The sequence below is a fragment of the Melopsittacus undulatus genome, chromosome 1, assembly GCF_012275295.1.
Source record: "Melopsittacus undulatus isolate bMelUnd1 chromosome 1, bMelUnd1.mat.Z, whole genome shotgun sequence".
NCBI lineage: Eukaryota > Metazoa > Chordata > Aves > Psittaciformes > Psittaculidae > Melopsittacus > Melopsittacus undulatus.
Window position 1 is genome coordinate 121,471,375 of NC_047527.1, and position 19,361 is coordinate 121,490,735.

Here is a 19,361-nt window from a genome sequence, read left to right on the forward strand (position 1 = left end):
AGCAAGCTAATAATTTTTAGCTGATTTTGAGGTTGTTCTAGTTACTGCACTGTAAGATGTAAGATAGGATCACAGAGTATCAAATATTGCTCTAAGTATTACATGTTTCACATGGTCCTTTTTAAGTTACAGCAAAATTGTCTTTTTTTTTTCTCTGAAAAGTGATAAGGTTTATTTGAGTGTTATGTAGGTAGATCATTTTAAAACAATTCAGTAAAAAACAATGAAATAGTTCAGTGTATCGGGACAAACGTAGGGATTACTGCTGTGGATCATCACCCTTGCTTCTGACACAAAGAATTTCATGGTCGAGTGAAGTTGGTCTTGATTCTTACTGTCTGAGGTTACTATCTCATTAAAGCAAATAAAATAGCATGGTACCAGGTCCTTGGGAGGTTTAAATCTGTTTTTATTTTGTTGGGATGGTGATTTACTGTTATATATTCATTCTGAAGCAGTTGGGCAAAGTGGAATGTGTTATATCTTGAAAATACCTAAGTTTTTGTTCACACGGATTCAGCAAACAGGTGGGAAGCAGGGACACATTTTGAAATGTGCTTCATGTAGAAAACATCCTTTTCTCCAAATTAGTGGGAACTGTTCTGTGCAAAGTCTTTGTAACAATGGAGCCAATTGCACATAGGGTCACTGAGAAGTCTTGGAAACATTGTCTTGTCCCTGACCACAGTGCTGAAGTGACTTGATAAAGTCACAGTGTGTGAAGCCCCAGCAGGCTGGCTCAGAGTCTCAGATGTACCTGCTGCTGAAACTGTCACTTTTTGTTCAGGTTGCAGTTTGAAACAGCAGATGATGAAGACTTCATCACAATACAGAACGCTATTGAAGAAGTTATTTCAGAGCTGCAAAAACTGCCCGGGTTGTCCTATCTGGAAGAGGTGAGAGTGCAGTGTTGTAACTGGTGGCAGAGTTTGGGTGATGTGAGGGGAAAACAGCAAGGAGTTGTTAAGCCTACTTTATAGAGGAAAATCTACTCCATTGAGTGTTGTGGTTTGGAACTGAAGTGTAAAAACCTCTTTCCATTTGGTTTTTTTTTTTTCATTTGAATGACCTCAAAAGTGAATTTTCAATTTTCAAATTGAAACTTTCCCAGTTTAATTATAAGTTTCAAATATCATGGCTTTTCTTTAATAAAAAAAAAATTCCTTTCAGCAGTGTTTCTGTAACTGAGGAGACTTTGCTCCATGCTTCTCAATATTAGAACCAACACTTAATATTTACTGCATTCTGTTGATACAACACATTTACTTGACTGCCTTTTATTTACTAAGGGAAAAGCATTTGCAGATTGAGTAGTGTGCACCTATGTAAAAAATGAAATGAGGTGTTCTGTGACAAAGAGTTCAGCAATATGTGATTTTTGACTGCTTGGCTGGGTCCTTACCTTCACTTTAAGCAAGTGTTTTCAACATGACTTGCAAAAGGCTTTGAGGTTTTTATTTTCTTCTAAGTTAGATAAATCTTAAACACAGTAGAAAAGCTTTGCAAGTTGTTACAGTTGGTACAGTTGAGCTTGTGTGAAAACACTGTGCTGTGATATACAGGGTAAGAATAGAAGAGAAAGTCACATTAATCTATAGGCTACATGTACACCTGCTTTCTATATATAAGTTATTAAGAAGTTATGGTCATTATCTACAGAGGTTTTTCACTGTAAGCCAATTATTTTCAAGTTGCAACTTCAGTCTAATACAAGTTGTTTGGTTTTCTTTCTCCCTTCTAGCTGAAGCTAGTGCTGCCCCCAGGGACACCGTCCAGCTCTCTGACTGAGAGGCTGCTGAGACAGAACGCTGAGCTGACAGGCTTTGTCAGCAGGCTGAGTGAGGAAAAGAACAATCTGAGGAATGCTGTTATGAAACTGGAGGAAGAACTGAGAAGATACCAGCACAGACAACTTTCTGGAGACTATGTATGTCTGTAGTGGTGCTCATATAACATATATACAGGCATAAAAACATTATTCATCGTCCTAGTCACCCAAGTGGGAGTGATCAAGCTGTCTGGCTTGGCTTCCCTCTGCAGAGTAAATGGGCATGAGTTGTTCTTGTCCTGTGCTCAGTACATTTTGACTCACGCTGTTTACTGTAAGCTTTTGATTTTACCCAGCTTCTTCTTGTTAATTGCTCTTTTCTGTTAAATTGCTCGTGCGTCTCTTCTTCATCTGTCTCATCACCCATGGTGAGCGGCAGATAGATCCAGAGAGCTTCAAGGTCATGAAAAAGGTTCCAGTGAGGGCAACTTTTTTTGGAGAAGCTCTCTTTTCCTAGCACATTGATCAGACTTCTAAAGTCACTGCTTCTGAGATGTTAGAATGCAGGGGTGGCCTCAGATCCAATCAGTGGGTAGTTTTTCACTTTCTTTTGTCTTCAGTCTTCCAGACACTCATCAGATGTTGGGGTAAATATCGATACTCTTGTTGCCTCCGAGAAGGAAACCTGGAACAGAGAGAAGCTGTCACTGCAGAAGTCTTTGAAACAAGCTGATGCGGAGCTCTCCAGGCTGAGAGCAGAGCTCAGGAGCGAAGCTTTCCTCAGAGAACTGGGATCAGATTCTGAAAACGCTGTTTTAAGGGTAGGAAGACTTTGCTGCCCACATACAAACTACAGCTATGTTTATTCATTTTGAGTCAGGCCTGTTCTTCATTGTGTTCACTCTGCTTGTTCTGAGTAAACGGGTACTAATTCAGGGTTGAAATTTTCATCCTCAGGTACCTGGCTCTTTCTCTCCCTAGGAATGATCTGCAAGCACTGATGTTGTTGTCTTTTAGTGTGTGTTCTATTTCTTGCTGCTCAGGTGACCCTCAAATTATGAAGCTACACTCAGCAAGTGTCTTCTCTGTGACAGAATGAAATGAATCATCATGGAAATGCCTTAGGAGTAGCAATGTCAAAACTCTTAGAACTGTAATTGTTCTTTGAGCTTAAGGGGCCTTTTTTTTCTCGTTGTAGAGAATTTATGGCAAATACCTGCGAGCAGAGAGCTTCCGGAAAGCTCTCATCTATCAGAAAAAGTACCTGCTGCTGTTACTAGGGGGATTCCAGGAGTGTGAGGAAGCCACACTGGCCCTCATTGCGCGGATGGGTGGGCAGCCTTCCTACACAGACCTTGAAATCATCACACACCATTCAAAGGGGTTTACAAGATTTCGCTCTGCAGTCAGAGTGTCCATCGCAATTTCAAGGTGAGCTGGAGGAAGTTAGATTTCAGACAGGTGTCACTGTGCAGTTTAATACATCCTGTTCTGTCTCTCTAGTTAAATCTAGAACTCGCCATGTTCCATCTGTGTAAATTATACATTTTTGGTAGTCATGAATATAGTAGATGCTGTGTAGGGTGAGAAGTTGTGCAGAGCATAGCTAAAATCTGTAATAGGAATAAGCAACCTGATTGTAGTTGAAAAGCGCTCTGTATTTGATACTGAAAAATGGATTAAAATTGGATAAAGTCATATTCTAAAAAAATTCTAATTCTAAGATACGCATTTGCTCACAAAGGTATTTTCTGCAACTTAATTTCCTTTAAAGGTAAAATTCTTACACAGAAGTATGATACAGATTTATGAACTGATTTTATCCATATGGGTGGTTCTTCACATTCACAAGACTACATCTCAGGCTGAGGATGAGTAGGAATAGATGAAGATAAAGTGAACATTATTACTGCATACTACTGCCATGTTGCTAGCAATCCCTCTGCACAAGAGTTTGAACCCCCAAGCACTTGTGCGTGTTACTGATCAGAGCTTTATGTGTAGTATAAATTCGAGGTACTATTCATGTACCTGTTTCAGTGAGTCTTTTACTCATAACTTTCAGCAGTTACAATTTTGGGGATGCAACAGGGCAAAAAGTGTATTTAGTAAGATTTTGAAATGCTGATGCCCTGTTGCTTAGGTGCTCCAGCCATTTGCTATCCACTGGGACTTAATGCAGCACCTCTGGAATTGCTGGAATTGCAGAGGTGAAGCTGAAAGTAGATTTGGACAAAAGATGTTTTTCTTAGGGATGTGTACAAGAATGTTTTCTACTTCATCTTTGGGTTTTAGATGTGCATCCGTTAATTTTGCTTGGTGTTCAAGAAATTATTTTGCCTTCTAGAATACAAGCAGCAGAGTATTTCATTTAGCCTGAAATATTTTATTTTCTTTATTTGAAATGCAGAATGAAGTTCCTGGTTCACCGATGGCACAGAGTTACAGGTTCTGGTGTACTGAGTGTCAATAGGGATGTCTTTAGCCAGAACACAGGTAAATTGTAGTCCAGTAATGGGTGATAAATGGTACCACGAGTCACACCACTGCTTAATGGAGATGGGTTTTAATCTGTGTTTTCCTCATGTGGAATGAATGGGGTGCTGTTCCCCATTCCTTTTGTTAGAATTGCTTGGATTAACCTATTTCTCAGGTTTCTGAGAGTTTCCGTGTCCAGCACAGACACAAATTTATTTCTTTTCTCTTCAGTCTTGTTTTGCTCCATTGTGGGTGGGATTTAAAAACTATGGCACTTTTCCCTATGGAGTGTTTGTAAGAGCAGTTTTAGCCACGTCATTGCGTTTCCAGATCTAAAAGGAGAGATGCCAAGGACAGGGATGGACAAGTGACAATAGAGCCTATTGACCAGTCCTCCCTGGCCTTTCCCTCAAGAGAAAAAGTCTGTCGTTCTTTTGTTATAGCTTAAAGTTTGGGAAATCTGGTTTTCTGTTGACTTTTTGGTCGGAGCCTAACAAGAATCAAGGTTTTTTATTAATTCCTGGCTGTCTGGGTCTGCACTAAAACCCTGTCCTGTTCAGCCTGTGGGAATCTTCTCAGTAATATCAGTGAGGCCAGGATTTCACCTCTGGTTTTCTCGGACAGTCTGAAGATGGTCTTCTTTTGTTAAACACCGTTTTTGTGATGTGCAAACAGAAAACTCATGTTTGAGATTCTCTACAAAGTGCAAAAGGTGTCACTTTGTTTAGTTTTCAAGGGATTGTTTTTTCTACTTCTAGGTCATGAACTGCGGGCTGACTCATTCTCTGGTGGCATGGATCTTTACGGAGAGCAAAGGCATTCCTATAGATCCAGGTCAGACATGGAGTCTCCTAGATCTCCTGTAAACTTTCTACATAAGTACGTTTTATTTTAGATGATTATTAGCTATCAGAACACTAAATCATTGCATCAGTTCTTACTGAGCAGGTTTGTAATCTTTGGTGCTGTAAGGTATTTTTTACTTGTTTTGCAAGAATATGTAAGAAACTACATCTCAGTCCTTTGCTGTGCATTTATTCATCATGCTGATCAAGGCCAGAGCTTGCAGACTGCTTCTGTGCCTGATTCACGGCATCTTTTTGGAGCTGGTGATAGATTTTAGCCATTGGGGGGTTTCCTTTCTAAATAAACCACCTCAACATTCTTCAGCTTGTGACAACCACAACAGTTCATTTGAGCAAAAAGGTTTGATCTATTATGGCCACTTTTGACTTACAGAAAGTAACAAAGAGAGGCATAATCCTGTAAGAGTGGCTGTGTCTTTGTACATGCAAGCTTTTTAATAGAAAAGCTAACTTGAATCTGCTACGGCTTCTGCTGCAGTCTCGGTAGGAATTTCCTGGTCAGTCTTTGTCCTGGGGAAATGCAGCAACAAATCAGGTGCAGTAGAAAGGAGAGGCCACTGTGAAGATTGGTTTCTCTGGGGGAGGCAGTATGGTGGCTTGGGCAGTAAGCAGCAGGGAGACTACAGTGAAGGGTTGGTACTGTGTTCCTATATACTACAGTTTCCTGTGTCTGCTGATACTTAACGTCTTACTTGAAGCTGTGCTTTTTGGTCACATGGGTATTGTTCTGCCCCCAGGTTTCCCAGTATGCAGGCGGACTTCAACCCACCCTCTTTCACCTGTTCTCAGCTGCAGAACTATGATCCTGAGAGAGCTTTAACAGATTACATCCACCGGCTGGAGGCCCTGCAAAGACGACTAGGCAGCGTGCAGTCAGGTGAGGGCTCAGGCAGTCCTCCCCATGACTCCTGAGTAGTGCAGGCATACTTCTAGTTGAAAAGGATGCAGTGGTTCTCCAAAATACAGAAGGAATTCCATTGTGTTTAGGCATTTTCAGCCTTAAACAGAATATTTTGAGCACATTAAAAAAAGCTCTGAGGTAAAAACCTCATTAAAAAGAAAATGGTAAGATTCTTTGAAGGGAGACAGGCATAGAAATGCGTTTTATCAGTAACACTTCCTCTTTCCCTGATCTCTGATAAATGTGCAGCAAGCATTCAGTTGGTATCTTGTTAAGACTTTAAGCTAGATGGAGAAAAATCACGGAATGCCTTGGATTGGAAGGGCCCTTAAAGCTCACAGGCAGGGATACCTTCAGCTAGATCAGGTTGGTCAAAGCACCATCCAACTTGGTCTTGAACACTGCCAGGGATGGGGCAACTTCTCTGGGCAACCTGTGCCTAACTGCACGCAAAAGACTGGGATGTGGGAGTACAAGGGGAATTTCTCCTATCGCTTTCATTACAGAAGTTGCAGCTTTTTCGTCCCACAGATCATGGTAATTCTTGTGCTGCAAAAGGAATGGAGCAGGAAAATTGTCAGGTCAATAGGGCATTATTTATCAAACTTTATTTTTTCGTTACTGTTATAAGATCTTTCTTCAGCATAAAATCCATCATTTGAGGGAGTTTTGTTCTTAAAAGATTTTACATGTAAAATCTTTTATGCTTGTCATATGAGCAATGTATCATTGGTGAGTCCTCGTGTACTTATTCCAGGCAACCTTGATGAAAATCTGTCTCCATCTTCCAGGTTCGACTTCCTACACTCAGCTGCATGTGGGTATAAGAAGATAATACCCCAGTTTCACCAGCTCCAGCACTGGCAGTGATGATGTTCATGGATTGCCTTCCATAGATCTGTGCTCTTTCCCTGCTTTTTATCATGTGTATATTTTGGGACCAAGATGAACACAGCTGTACAATTGTATTACAGGTCCATCCTGGCACACCCCACAGACTGGGATTTATGTATATAGGCACTTTGTGTTCATGCAAAAAACCACCCCAAAACAACCCAGCCCCCTCTCCCCCCTTAAATTACATGTATATTTGTGGAATGCTAATTTAAGTGATTAACTTATGAAGTGTGTATTTATCAAAAGGGTGCAAAGATGAAACTTGTATTAATGAAATGGAGCTACATTCAGCAAAGTTTACTTGCACTTTTTCTGGCAAGGCTACTGAAGTTACATGATTCTCGTACTATTTGCTACCGGCAGCGCAGACAGAATATCACTTGTAGAGACCTATTTTTGTAATGGTAGAAGTTTTGAATTTTATGGGTATTTTGTCAAAGTACTGAAATAAAGACAACTTCATGCTTCTAACCGTGTTCAAGAACCGCTCCCTTGCTCCCCCCGCAGAACTTGCTCCTACCTGCGCTCCTCCTGCAGCTTTACTTTTCACAGTTCCCGAACTACTGCTGCTCATGAGAGGAGGGGACAGCTACAAGCCCTTGTTTCTGAAGACCTGGTCACACCTGACAGGACAGAAAGGGAATATCCTGCACTCCCCCAGTTGCTGTGATGGATACAAACACAAGGTTTTAGAACAGTTAGTTACACCTGAGCTCAGAAGAGGAAAGACAGGCTCTTGTTGCAGTGAGAACTGATGATGGGGGAAAGCTCTCTGCATGACTGACGTCATACTTATGAGGCAGAAAGTTAGTTTATTACAAATTTACTTACAGCTTTTCAGAATTGACAGAACTGAGCACAGAAAACTTCCGTAAGAGGTTTGGTTTTAGTTTTCAAAGTTACTTTGAGACAGAGCTCATGACCATTCATCTTGGCCCCTCTTGACCCAAAAGCCATGTACCAATCCTGTATGAGTCAGTGCAAAGGGAGACAAGATTCAGCTATTTCACTTCATTTGTGTCCGTTTTATGCACAACCGTGTTATTTACAAAATTAATGTTGTTTGTATCATCACACTGTTACTGTCACACTCACAACAAGCTTCCAGGAATCACTACTTTCAGAAGTACTTCTTAGAAAATCTTTTGTTGCATTTTACAACTGCTTCCAGTTAAGCCATTTAAATTGTTTATCCTCAGAAAAGACTTCTCTCTTTGAACATTCTGCAGTCTCCCTACTGCTCAGCTGGACAGTAATATCCTTTTAAATGATCAGCATCCATCCCACTGTGGTGCTTGTTTCCTGACAGATTTCCTGTAGTTGGATGCAGAGGTAGGGTATGCAGGCTCACCCCCTGTTATCTGGGGAAAGTAGTCATTATGTTCAATTATGTTTCCAGAACAAAGAGTTCTATTTATGGAAATTATGTATTTCTTCATCTCAGAGAGCTGGCATGCACCTTCAAAGTGTTACACCAATAGAAAAGACACTTCCTTTAAAAACACAACAAGAAATTTGTAGAACACGCAGTTATACACAGCAGCATTCAGTGGTGTGGACACACAAGAAATGCAAAGACTTTGCACATGGTAGATTATGGTTGCTTCCCTAAGAGCAGTTTCCATTTGCCTCTCATTCTGTCACAATTTTAGTCAAGTCTGTTAGTTTACACAATTTAAATAAGTAGGGCTTTAGCTCCAGAATTTACGGTGACCTCCTTTTATACCTGATAATGGGGTTATTAGGAGTATGTATCATTGTTGTGTAATTTATAGTTGGAAAATAGCCATCGATGAGATCAAATTCATACAAGCGAAGCAAAGTAGACCAAATAGTCTTAATCTGAACATAAGCAAAGTTTTCTCCGATGCAGCGATGACGGCCTGCAAGGGAAGCCATGAAAAGCAGTTAGAATACTTGGTTATTACATCACCTCTGACAATAAGCTGCCTTTAAAAGTTTTATGCAGACACTAATTGCTTCTTTCCACACATGATGCTGCATGTACACCATTATGGAGCTCCATTAAAGTGGTGTTGGTTTTATAAGCTGTCACTGCATAAACGAGACTTAATTAGCAATGTGAATGAGACTGTGCTGTTCTGTCCTCACCTGAAGCATTACATTTCTGTATCACCAAAGAAGCTTTTGCAACACTGAGAAAAGATACCAGCTCTAACCCTACTGTGGTGATGTCTGCAAACTGTTTTGGCAGCTGTGATTAAATGTAGACTTTTCCCTGCCTTAAACTGCTTTTATAGTACCAGGCTTTTACCTTGACTTGAAAAGACTTGAGTCAAATTTCACACATGCTAACCTAAAGATTTGTTTTGACTGCTACTCTTGAGTGACATACACAGCTATTACTAACGCAAAACTATCATCAGCTTCATGCATTTAACAGCACTTCCACAGCAAGAAAACTTTCAGGCAGGCAAAGAACAAGTATCTCTCCTCAGAGGCTGCAGCATGGGGTGGTGCCATACAAGATGACCAGCGTGAGCCACTCCAGGGCCAGCCTTCAGGGAGGCACTGCCTGTTCTTACTCACCAGCGCCAAATGGAACGTATGCAAACTTCTCTCCAGCTGCTGGGTTATCTTGGAGGTACCGGTCAGGCTTGAAGTCTAGGGCATCTCTCCAGGAGTCCCTGAGTCTGTGGTTAACAGTGGGAGATACACAGACCTGATGGCCAGGGGGAATATTATATCCAGCAACAGTCTACAAGAGACGAAACAAGACCCAACACATCACAAAATGTCTCCATTTTTCTTTCTAAAGTGTTGCTGAAACGCTGCATCACGAGGCTTCAATTTCAGAAGAGGTTTTGGCTAAGCTCATTTAAAATTAATGCAGCCTAAAACTTTACTGTTTTACTTGTACAGGGCATAACACTCAAGTAGTTACAGGAAGCTTTCAGCTGCTTTAACAAGGTCACAGTGCTACACAGAAAGGGTTTTCTAAAAAAAATGAATGAATTTACACTGTATTGAAAGCATTTGCCATGAGGGGGGGCATTCATTTAAAAAATTACTTGACATTCTATCTGTCTTATTTGTACAAACAGCAAGATTTCTTTTGGATTTACCTAGCCTATGTTAAGTGCAAGCCAAATTTTGTAAGGTAACTATTAAATATATATGGCAAACAAGAAATGTCTTTAAGTGGTAGCACCAATCTAAGCCCGAGTGAGACCAGTAGCTACACTTCCATTGCTTTCTTCAGTCAGCTCCAGCTACAGACCCACTGATGCAGCCCAGGCTGCCACTAACTTCTGTCCCTGCCCGTAAACCTTTCGTGTTCTCCTCCTGCCAGCATGGACACCCTTCACCTGGCCTTTTCCCACCCTATTGTAGGGAAGTGAAGCTCACCCCAATGCCTGTACCTACCTGGGGAGTCCTGGCCATCCTCATCATGGTCATTATAGGAGGTCTAAGCCTTAACGTTTCTTTTAGACAGCGATCCAGCAAACTGAGATCCTTGAGCTGAAAATACAGAGAAAATGGTATATCAGGACAGACAAGTTTATTCAATGCAAACAAGATGGTATTTTATACCATTTAAAAACAAATTCAAATTAAAAATCAAAAGAGCAAGCAGCTCATATTTGCACTTCATTAGCTACCCTGATAATTTCTATTTTTCCCCATTTGATTTAATTAAGAAGGGAAAAATCACTGACCAGTGCCATCGAGTATGACTAGTTTCTTACTAATTTGTCTCAGGAGTGTTTTCTGATGCCTAATTAAAGAACAAGGCCACACTGCATCCCTTTCCTCAGTGGGGATACAAAGATTCTCCTCTACAGAACAATCATTTCTTAAATAGACATCATAGGAACTGTAATTTCCTTAACACTGGTTAAAACAAATAGTGGCAAGCTAAAATTTGCTTTGACAGGAGATGGAGGAGATGCATTGGCACACAGTGTTATCACCCAATGACTGTGCCAGATTATGATTCAAACACAAAGCATGTGACTGCATTTGGGTTTGGTTTGGGTTTTCTTAAATAATCATCTAAAAGCATAAAAATACCCAGCAGGAATAACATAACACACAAACCTGGTCATAAGTTAATGGTGGCAGATCATCCCCACAGACGGCTTTTTGTTCTGCATAGCACTGGTCTTGTATGGATTTGTCTCTGGCTACGAAGAAGCCAAGCCAGGCGCTGGTGGTTGAGGATGTGTGCTGCCCCGCCAGGAGCAGCCCGATGAGCATCCCAGCAATTTCATCATCTGTCAGCGGACGCCCATCCCTGGGTTGAGGGGTGTTACGTTAGAGCTTCATTCATCAGGTTTCCAGTTACAGAAGCACGCACTACTTACTCTAATGTACTACTTTTCTCCTCCTTCTCTTTTGTTGCCTACCCTAAATGGAGCAGTGAAAGATCTGGGGATAGGGAGAAAGGTGAACAGAGGGAGAGAGACGCTCTAGGAGCCCAGAAGAAGAACATTACCCAACAGCCAGCAAAGAGAAAGGAAGCCACCTTGTGAACACTGATGAAAATCTCAGAAATCTGAATACCCATTTACAAGAATGGTGTTTAAGTTGTTTTTGAGAATACAGCTAGGACCAATTGCTGGCAACTAAACCAGCTCAGAACATGAGGGAATATTTCTTACCCTTTGGAAGATCATTTTAACTGAAAAGATCACAGCTAAAGTAAAACATCTATAAATGACAAGTCTTCAAACCCTTGGCTTACTTGTATGAAGCATCTAGTAGAGTCTGGAGCATGTCATCCTCCTTTTCCTCAGACTTTCGACGTTTCTGGATAACCTTGTAGAAAATGTTTTTTATTTCTCTGTGTGCTCGGTCTCGACGCCTGCAATTCAAACCACTTCTATTAGCAACTTTATACAAAGTAACACGCAAAATCATGGAATGGTTTGGTTTAGAAGGGACCTTAAATATCATCTAGTTCCAGCCCCCTTGCCAGGGGCAGGGATGCATTCCACTAGACCAGGTTGCTCAAAATGTTTATAAGGAGTTATTGGGATGTCCTAGAATAGCTTATAAACAAGAAACTTGGGGGGGGGCGGGGGGGGCTGGTGAGGAAAGGGAACAGGAAAGTGAACTGGGGAATCCAAACAACAAAGATAAAATGCTTAAGTTGCTTCATCTGTCCTTTCTGGTACCTGAAGCTTGGCAGAGGAAGCCAACCTGGCAGAAGCCAGGCAGCATGAGTAAAACCCCCATCCAGGTCGGCATACAGCTGAGCCACCTTCTCATTCAGCAAGCCTCTTATTTCTTTCCCGTGTAAGCAGTGACTCGCTGTCAAAATGATGAGTTCTGAAAGGGCTTCAAAGAGATCTGAGGGAAGATTTGAAAAAATGTTACTGAAGATGCATTTCTGCCGAGATGTTATGTTCTATGTATTTATTTTGTAGAAAATAAGTACCTGGACACAGATAAATAATTTTAAATAGAGCTGTAGATTGTTTTACTAGGAGAAGGAAGAAACATCTGATTTTAAATCTCTGTGTGTCTATCAGGTCTCTCGTGAAGAAACTTTTTAGTTAGAAAAAGTTGTTGAAATCTATGATCTAAGTTGTTCCTTTCTAGAAATTTTTCTAGGAGAGCTAGTAATCCTTCCAAAGCAAGCCAGGCAGCACAAGCTCAGTCCTTAAACAGGAATCATAAAACAGCCTTGAAATTCAAATCCATGGGAAACCAGTTAGTTATGCTGCCCCCTGAATTATTTTTATACAGTAATATTGATACTTTAAAATATAAAATTATACAGTCTATTATTAACTATTACATATAAATTATATACTTACAAAATAAATATTAACCATAGTACAATATGTAAGTATTCCCTCTTATAGAAAGATTGCACATGTAACTATATATTTATAGTTACAAATATTTATTATATATATAAAATATAAATAAATATATATGTATTTAAATAACTTACATTTCCGACACTGCTATGCCACTGCAGGCTTGCAATTATGGTAATGAGCTATGTCTAGCAGGCATGTTGGGAAAGACAGGTGGGAAATGAAAGAGGAATTCCACTGAGATCACTAACAACCCTATCAGCTTCAAGAATGAGGCTTTTCAGTGCAGAAGATCCCAGAGCTGAGACCTCTGACAAACTCTTAGAAGCAAGAGCAGTATTTTTTCCAAGGGGCTAAGAAGGGTTTATGCTCAGTCCACTTGTATCATGCAAAATGGGCCTGATTCAGCCAGGCAACAGGTACACTCTGAGGTGACTAGGAAAACTAAACATAGTCCTTCACTCCTGTCAATTATTTTCTGAGCAGCTTTATTCTCCAACAGCCTTAACTTTGATTAAACAAGATCTGCATTTTGCACATTTCTTCTGATGTTCATACAATTTTACCTATGTCATTCTTCATTTCTTTAATATTGCAAAAAATCATTTACAAAAACATACTGTATTTGCCTTAACGTCTTTCCAGAAAATCAGAGGAAAAATGCATCTGATTTTACTTACTTTTTTCTCCACTCTCTCCCCATGCTTTGAAATACTCTCTTGTTTCTTCTTCAATCACCGACACATGCTGTTTAAACTGGGCAATGTTTAGGCCAGTTTTGAGCATCTTCTTCTGTTCCAAAAATACCTAGAGGAACCAAGACAGAAAAATTAATCAGTACAAGGATCACCAGAATGTAATTAACAATTTACTATAATTTGTACAGTAAGAACATACAGAAGTAAAAAGAGATTATGATTAGGACTGCAGGCTACAACAGATAATCAAATTTGATTAATAAGCAATATTCTGGTTTCCACGACCTTTGCTTATCAAGCAAGTTAGCAACATCCAAGTGGAACACTAGCTCAGGGGAGCTGCAGTTCTCACTTTTGCAATACCAAAGCAAAAAACAGTTTTAGTATTGTTGTTAAACTTAATCCCTAAAGATACAAGAAGCATTAAAGTTTGAAACATGGAATGTACCCTAGATCTTTAGATACATTATCACGAACATAATCATGTCTGTCCTTGCAAAGTCTGGATTCAGCCTGTGATCCTCATGATGTGGCCTCCTTGCTTTCTCCCCCCTGGAGCATCTGCATTCTCTCATGCTGTAATTAATACCTTACCTCTGGTCTAGAGGTGCATCTTTCCTTTATGAGGCCCTATGACTTCATTGCCCAGGTAGTCAGACAAAGAAACAGGAAGCAAACTGCTTCCTAGGAAAATGGTGAGCTTCATTTCTTTCTTACCTCTTCTTTTTTTCCTTTGCATAGACTCACAGCTAACAAACCTACTGGTAAAAAGCCCTTTACTGTATGAGAACCATTCACTGGATTGACAAAATGTTGACTCAGAAAATTATTCAACCCATTTTTAAACCCAAATTATGAATGAGACCATCTGTCCTATAATTCTGCACTGTACCATGAGTAACATACATAAAATTGTCTCCCCACCAAGAGCTCTGGATGTATTATAAAGTTGTTCACAAACCAAAAGGCACAAAAAGAAAGGTTACTTCCTGGAAACTTCTGGTTTCAGAATGTAGTGGGGACTCCAACAGGCTATCAGATCATATACATGCCACAGAGCAGAGAGACAAGCACATTTTCCCCTGCAACACGCTAGCCAATCTCCAGCTCAATGGAGACAGGAATGGCACACAGGAGTGAACACAAGCCTCTGCCATTTCAGCTCCTCTTGACACAATACTGTCTGCATACGGACTTGGAGGGAGCAGACAATGAACTTGAGTTGATATATAGACCATGCATATTAACAAATAATTATCAGAATTACTGGTAAATAACTAACTTCTTCCTTTTAAACAGTAAGGGGTAACTCTTCTAAAAACATGATTGAAAGTTACGATTATACTGAAGAGAGAGAGGCTTAGCAGCTTGAGCAGGAAGAAAGGGGCCTGAAAAGTTCTGGATGATCCGTCAATGGCAGAACACCAAAGAAAGTTTAAATGGCTCTCTAAATGCCTTCCCCTACTAAAATGCTTTGGTTTCAGTAGATGTCTGATATGAAATCCTGGTGGTAGCACTATGTAAAAAAAAAGAGCTCTCCTCTAGCACGTCTTCCTGCCAAACTGGACATATCACCTCTAGCTTCACACAGAGAAACATACAACTACAGCTAATCAGCCTGTGTCAATAGCAAAGCCCCTGCAACTCTTAGCTGTGGGAAAATATTAAAAGGATGAAGTCCTCCTAGTGTGAAAGATATGATTTAAGTACATGCATCCACAGACACCCAAGACTTGCTGAGTAATATGAAAAGATTAATCTTTTGACTAAAATAGAACTCAAAAACACTCTAGGGAAAAAACTAGCGTAACTACAAAAAGAGCAGTACATGGTGGACCACTGAGGTAGGTCCTAAAGAACATAGTTGTGAGAAATGCCCATTTCCAAGGAGCTTACAGAAAGTTCTATAAAACTGAAAAGATGAAATTACATCTCATCAAAGAACTAGCTCTTGCATGAAGACAGACATTCAAATCATCTGTGAACTGCAGTGTGAAAATAGAAGGCAAAACATCTGTAAGAACTGGATGAACTTTCACAGGATAAAGGACAAATCAGCACCTTTCAGTTTCAAGCAGGCATTCCACAACAGTCAGAAGCCAAAGAACAAGCACAACACAGTGAAAACCTGGCCAACTCTGTCTGATTCGTAGGCACTTTTCTGAAACTAGTTTATACCAGAGAAGAACTGAAAGCTGTATTGCATCTACACTCTAGCTGTACCATCTACACTCTAGCACCTCCAAAATGCATCCACAACTCCCTCCCTGTCTTTTGAAGAAGACCTCTTACTTCCAAACCCAGTAGGCACAAGTCTGCTAGAATGGCCTCACTAATGAAAAAGGTCTCCCAACACACAAGAAACTATCTCCTGCTTGTTATTCAGGCTGCAGTCCTGCTGGCTTCATTCACAAAGTGATGAGAAGGGCTCCTCAAGACCATCAAGTACAAAAAAAGCCTCCACCCAAACAACCAATCCTCCCTCCAAACTTTATGACACCATCTATCAATGATTTAACACTTCCTAACAAAGCAGGAGACAACTAAGTTCTCCTTTACTAATTTACGAAGTGGCAAGTTGTTAGTAGTCAGTTTTATATGAGATTTTCAAAAGAATAGGGTAAGTGGGGTTGGAACTAGATGATCTTAAGGTCCTTTCCAACCCTAATCATTCCATGATCCTACAAGAACAACATACATACTTTGTGGATCCCTGCAAAATGCAGGTGTGGAGGAGAAGAGACAAATGATTACTGGTCCACAGGCACATAATTAAGAAGGCAACAATCACTCCATGAGGGAATGAAGAGGCATGCTAAAGAGGAGAAGTATCAATGGCCAACAGAAACTATTACCAGTCAACTTACTGACATTCATATGAACAAAATGAAGTCAAACTGAAAATCCAAACATATATTATGGTGTTTCTGCCACCAGACTACTCTGCTGTACAGCAGGCTGCTGATGTCAGCATACACCGAATCCAGAGTCCCAGTGGAGCAAGTCTGTCCACAGAAAGTTGGTTTCTGCAGCTTAGGAGTCTGTCATGGCAGACAGCATGCACAAACGAGAAAGCAGTCAACGCTTCACTTGGAAACAATGCCCTATGACACAGCCACTGTGCTTCCAGACCCATGCAGCCTGTTTTATACAAGCACCCAGAGACTGATTTCTGTCTGAGCAAGACAAATCTTGTGGTGCAATCTGTCAGATTAATATTCCTGTATCTAGATGTGGCATGGCATAAATGAAAAATTATCACTCTTACAAGTCTCTCAGAGGGAAGATCTGAGGCTGCTTGTAGGGGAAAAGTAGGTGCAGTCAGTGGCATAATATAAGGGAAAGAAAAAGAGACTTGCCTACTAGTTTTTAGTGGTGGGATTAGATAGTTTCAAGAACAAAAATAGCATCTAGACTGACAAATGGCCAGGTGACAAAGCAAGCAACCTAAACATGTTCAGTCTTGGTTATCGACCTCAGATCATTTACCAACTGCAATATGCCACAACTGCATACAAACACCCAACTCCACCTCACAGAGCCAACAGCTCAGCGCTGCCTATTCAGAATGTAAATTAAGCTACTTTTATTTAAAATACATACCACATTAGGGACATCATAGGCAACGCCCTTGCCAAAAACTGGCGTGGTTAACCGAGAGTACACATCCTCTGCATTCAGATCTTCATTTTTACTGTTGAAGAGTAGAGCAGCAGCATCACTACCCAGTAAATATGTGAATGTCTTGCCAACCATAGTGAAACTGAACACAGGTCCATACTAAGAGAGAAAAACAAACAAAGTTTATTTAAAGTAAGAACATTACAAATAATTAAATTAGTGTCTCTTTATGTACAGGATTCATTAAATCACTTTCTCTCCTTAAAAGTATCCAGCGATTGAAAAAGATAGAACTATTCTAAACAAAAATTTAAGTTCTGTTCTCAACATACTTACTACTAATACCTAATGTTGTAACAAACACAGAAGATCTTGCACGTTTTAAAACCATTTAGTTTAAAAAAATGTAAGTAGAATATGAGATAAAGTACAAAATCCAGCAGGGATATTAGAGCACATGCAGCCTTCAGTAATCCACAAATACCATTACAAAAAATCCTGGATTTGAAATTATGCATAGGAAATTAAGAGCAAGACTTTCAAGTTTAAAGGCCATGTCCAGCAGATCTTCATATACTAAATTTGCCTCTCTAAGCTAAGCAAGCTAAGATTTAAGCTTATGACTCTAAAATGTTTTAGACAATGTGAAACAGATCAAGAAATCTTATTTCAATGGAATGAATGGTCTACTGCCTTAGTCCAATCCTTTTGGGCTGTCATAATATAAAACCTAGTGAAGTTTTATACCCCAACCCTTTTAACATTGGAGAGGCCTTAAAATTCATCAAATTGCCTACACAGCTGGTCAGCTGCATTCCAGTCTGGTCACAGATTAGTTAAAGAGTGAGATTTAAAGTTCCCAATTAAGGCAAGAAGTAATGTAATGAAAACAGCTTTTTGTGATTCAGCATTATCCAAACACAGAGACGTACTTTTTCTGAATCTGAATCACAAGAGGGATGTCAAAAAACACTATTTCTCTAGTAACAGTGTACATAAAAAGATCTATAGAAACCAGAGCCTACGGTGCATTCATTGTGCACATCGTGCAACACGCCTCATTCCATATTAAAGATGGCAAATGAGAATTAACCGATTCTAAACAGGCTCCTGATGCAGAACTGGATAGATACACAAAAACGTTTTAGCGGATGCCTAGCTAATCATGTGGAGAAATGTACCTTGTCATAAGCATTCTCCAAAAATTCAATGGGACTTTTCCCAAACGCGATTGCATGTCCAAGGAAAGGGATGCTTGATGAAATATACGGTGGGTATTTCTGAGGAAGAAAAATAAAAATAATTATTGATTTTTTCTTCAGAGAGCGATAAAATCCTGTCCCTTCACACAAAACCCCAGTACAGAGGAGGCTCTATCCATGTTTTGTTCAAACACTTTTGTGAAAAGGCCAGCTTCGGACAACTGATTGTTTTTTTAGAGTAAGAGTGGGCCACATGTAAAACAGTAGCGGTTAAAATAAAACCAATGCAACAAAGATTCTTGCTAACCTGCCTCTGAAAGCCAAGCACAAAGATGCTGCAATGGGAAAGAGAGCAATCAGAAACAGAAGTGTTGACAACTTATTAAACAGTCCCCAAAGGCACGAACTTCAGCTTAGCGACGACTTTCACACACGCGTGGGAGCCTTCGTGCAAGTTGCTCTGACGAAAGAGTCCAGGGCACGGCCGCTGCCTCTACCAGACCCACGCTCCGTGTGGAACCAACATGCCGCCCGGCAGGACGCGCCAGGGCCACGCTCCCTCTGAATCCGCGCCTGGGGCGGCTGCTGCTGCGTACGCTCCCCCTCGCCAGCGCCCGCTCCCGCACACCCGATCCCACCGCCCGGCTCTCTCCGCTCCACAAGGGCTCTCCACAGGTGAGAACCGCTGCTCGTCCGTCCGTCTGTCCCTCCGCACCCCGAAGGGAAGCCGCCAATTTCCCCCGGGCCTTCACCCTCTCCCCTGCGCTCGCCCCGCAGTGCCCACCCCTCCATGGGGTCCGGTCCCCACCTCTTCCCGGCCTGAGGCGCCTACCTTGTGCTCGGAGCCGACGTGCCGCCGGTAGCTGAGCTGGAACAGGTAGCCGAGGCTAAGCACGAAGGCGGAGGCGGCCAGCACCAGGGACAAGGCGTTGCCGACCGCCACCCGCTCCAGCAGGGACCCGCCGACCTCCATCAAGCTCAGCATCACCTCAGCGCCCCGCACCCTGCGCCCGGCTGCGGGCACCCGCGCGACTGAGCCTCCCCCACGCGCGCCGCGGGGCGGGGCGGTGCCTGCGGCGGCCACACCCCCTCCGCGCTGGGCTGATCTCTGCCCATGTGACGCTGCCCGGTGCCGGAG

At 41.3% G+C, this 19,361-nt stretch overlaps 2 protein-coding genes across 2 annotated transcripts in view; one reads left to right on the forward strand and one right to left on the reverse strand.

Moving 5' to 3' along the window:
- The window catches only part of AKAP9 (A-kinase anchoring protein 9), a 109,828-nt gene extending 102,446 nt beyond the window's left edge, over positions 1–7,382 (forward strand). Inside the window, exons 43-50 of the mRNA XM_031052527.2 lie at positions 788–896; positions 1,742–1,927; positions 2,389–2,589; positions 2,967–3,199; positions 4,179–4,264; positions 5,005–5,125; positions 5,850–5,989; positions 6,805–7,382. Coding sequence (XP_030908387.2) covers positions 788–896; positions 1,742–1,927; positions 2,389–2,589; positions 2,967–3,199; positions 4,179–4,264; positions 5,005–5,125; positions 5,850–5,989; positions 6,805–6,848 — 1,120 coding nt within the window. The 3' untranslated portion in view covers positions 6,849–7,382. The remainder of the gene's footprint in view (positions 1–787; positions 897–1,741; positions 1,928–2,388; positions 2,590–2,966; positions 3,200–4,178; positions 4,265–5,004; positions 5,126–5,849; positions 5,990–6,804) is intronic.
- A 283-nt stretch (positions 7,383–7,665) lies between these two features.
- Positions 7,666–19,271, reverse strand: CYP51A1 (cytochrome P450 family 51 subfamily A member 1). The gene is made up of 10 exons (XM_005152935.4): positions 19,056–19,271; positions 18,203–18,301; positions 17,004–17,180; positions 13,383–13,509; positions 12,052–12,226; positions 11,619–11,738; positions 10,973–11,168; positions 10,298–10,393; positions 9,461–9,629; positions 7,666–8,793 (listed from the first exon to the last, which is right to left on the reverse strand). Exons 1-10 carry the CDS (start codon positions 19,206–19,208, stop codon positions 8,615–8,617), a joined length of 1,491 nt encoding a protein of 496 aa, XP_005152992.2. The 5' UTR covers positions 19,209–19,271; the 3' UTR covers positions 7,666–8,614.
- Between the last annotated feature and the right edge of the window lie 90 nt (positions 19,272–19,361).

Bases quoted from the DNA above. Each gene is read 5' to 3' on its own strand.
- CYP51A1 (XM_005152935.4), bottom strand. From the start codon at position 19,208: ATGCTGAGCTTGATGGAGGTCGGCGGGTCCCTGCTGGAGCGGGTGGCG. The intron at 11,739-12,051 runs GTACCAGAAAGG...TTTGAATTGCAG, and splicing joins CTTCCTCTGCCAAGCTTCAG to GCGTCGAGACCGAGCACACA. The intron at 8,794-9,460 runs GTGAGTAAGAAC...CTTCCCTTGCAG, and splicing joins ATACGTTCCATTTGGCGCTG to GCCGTCATCGCTGCATCGGA.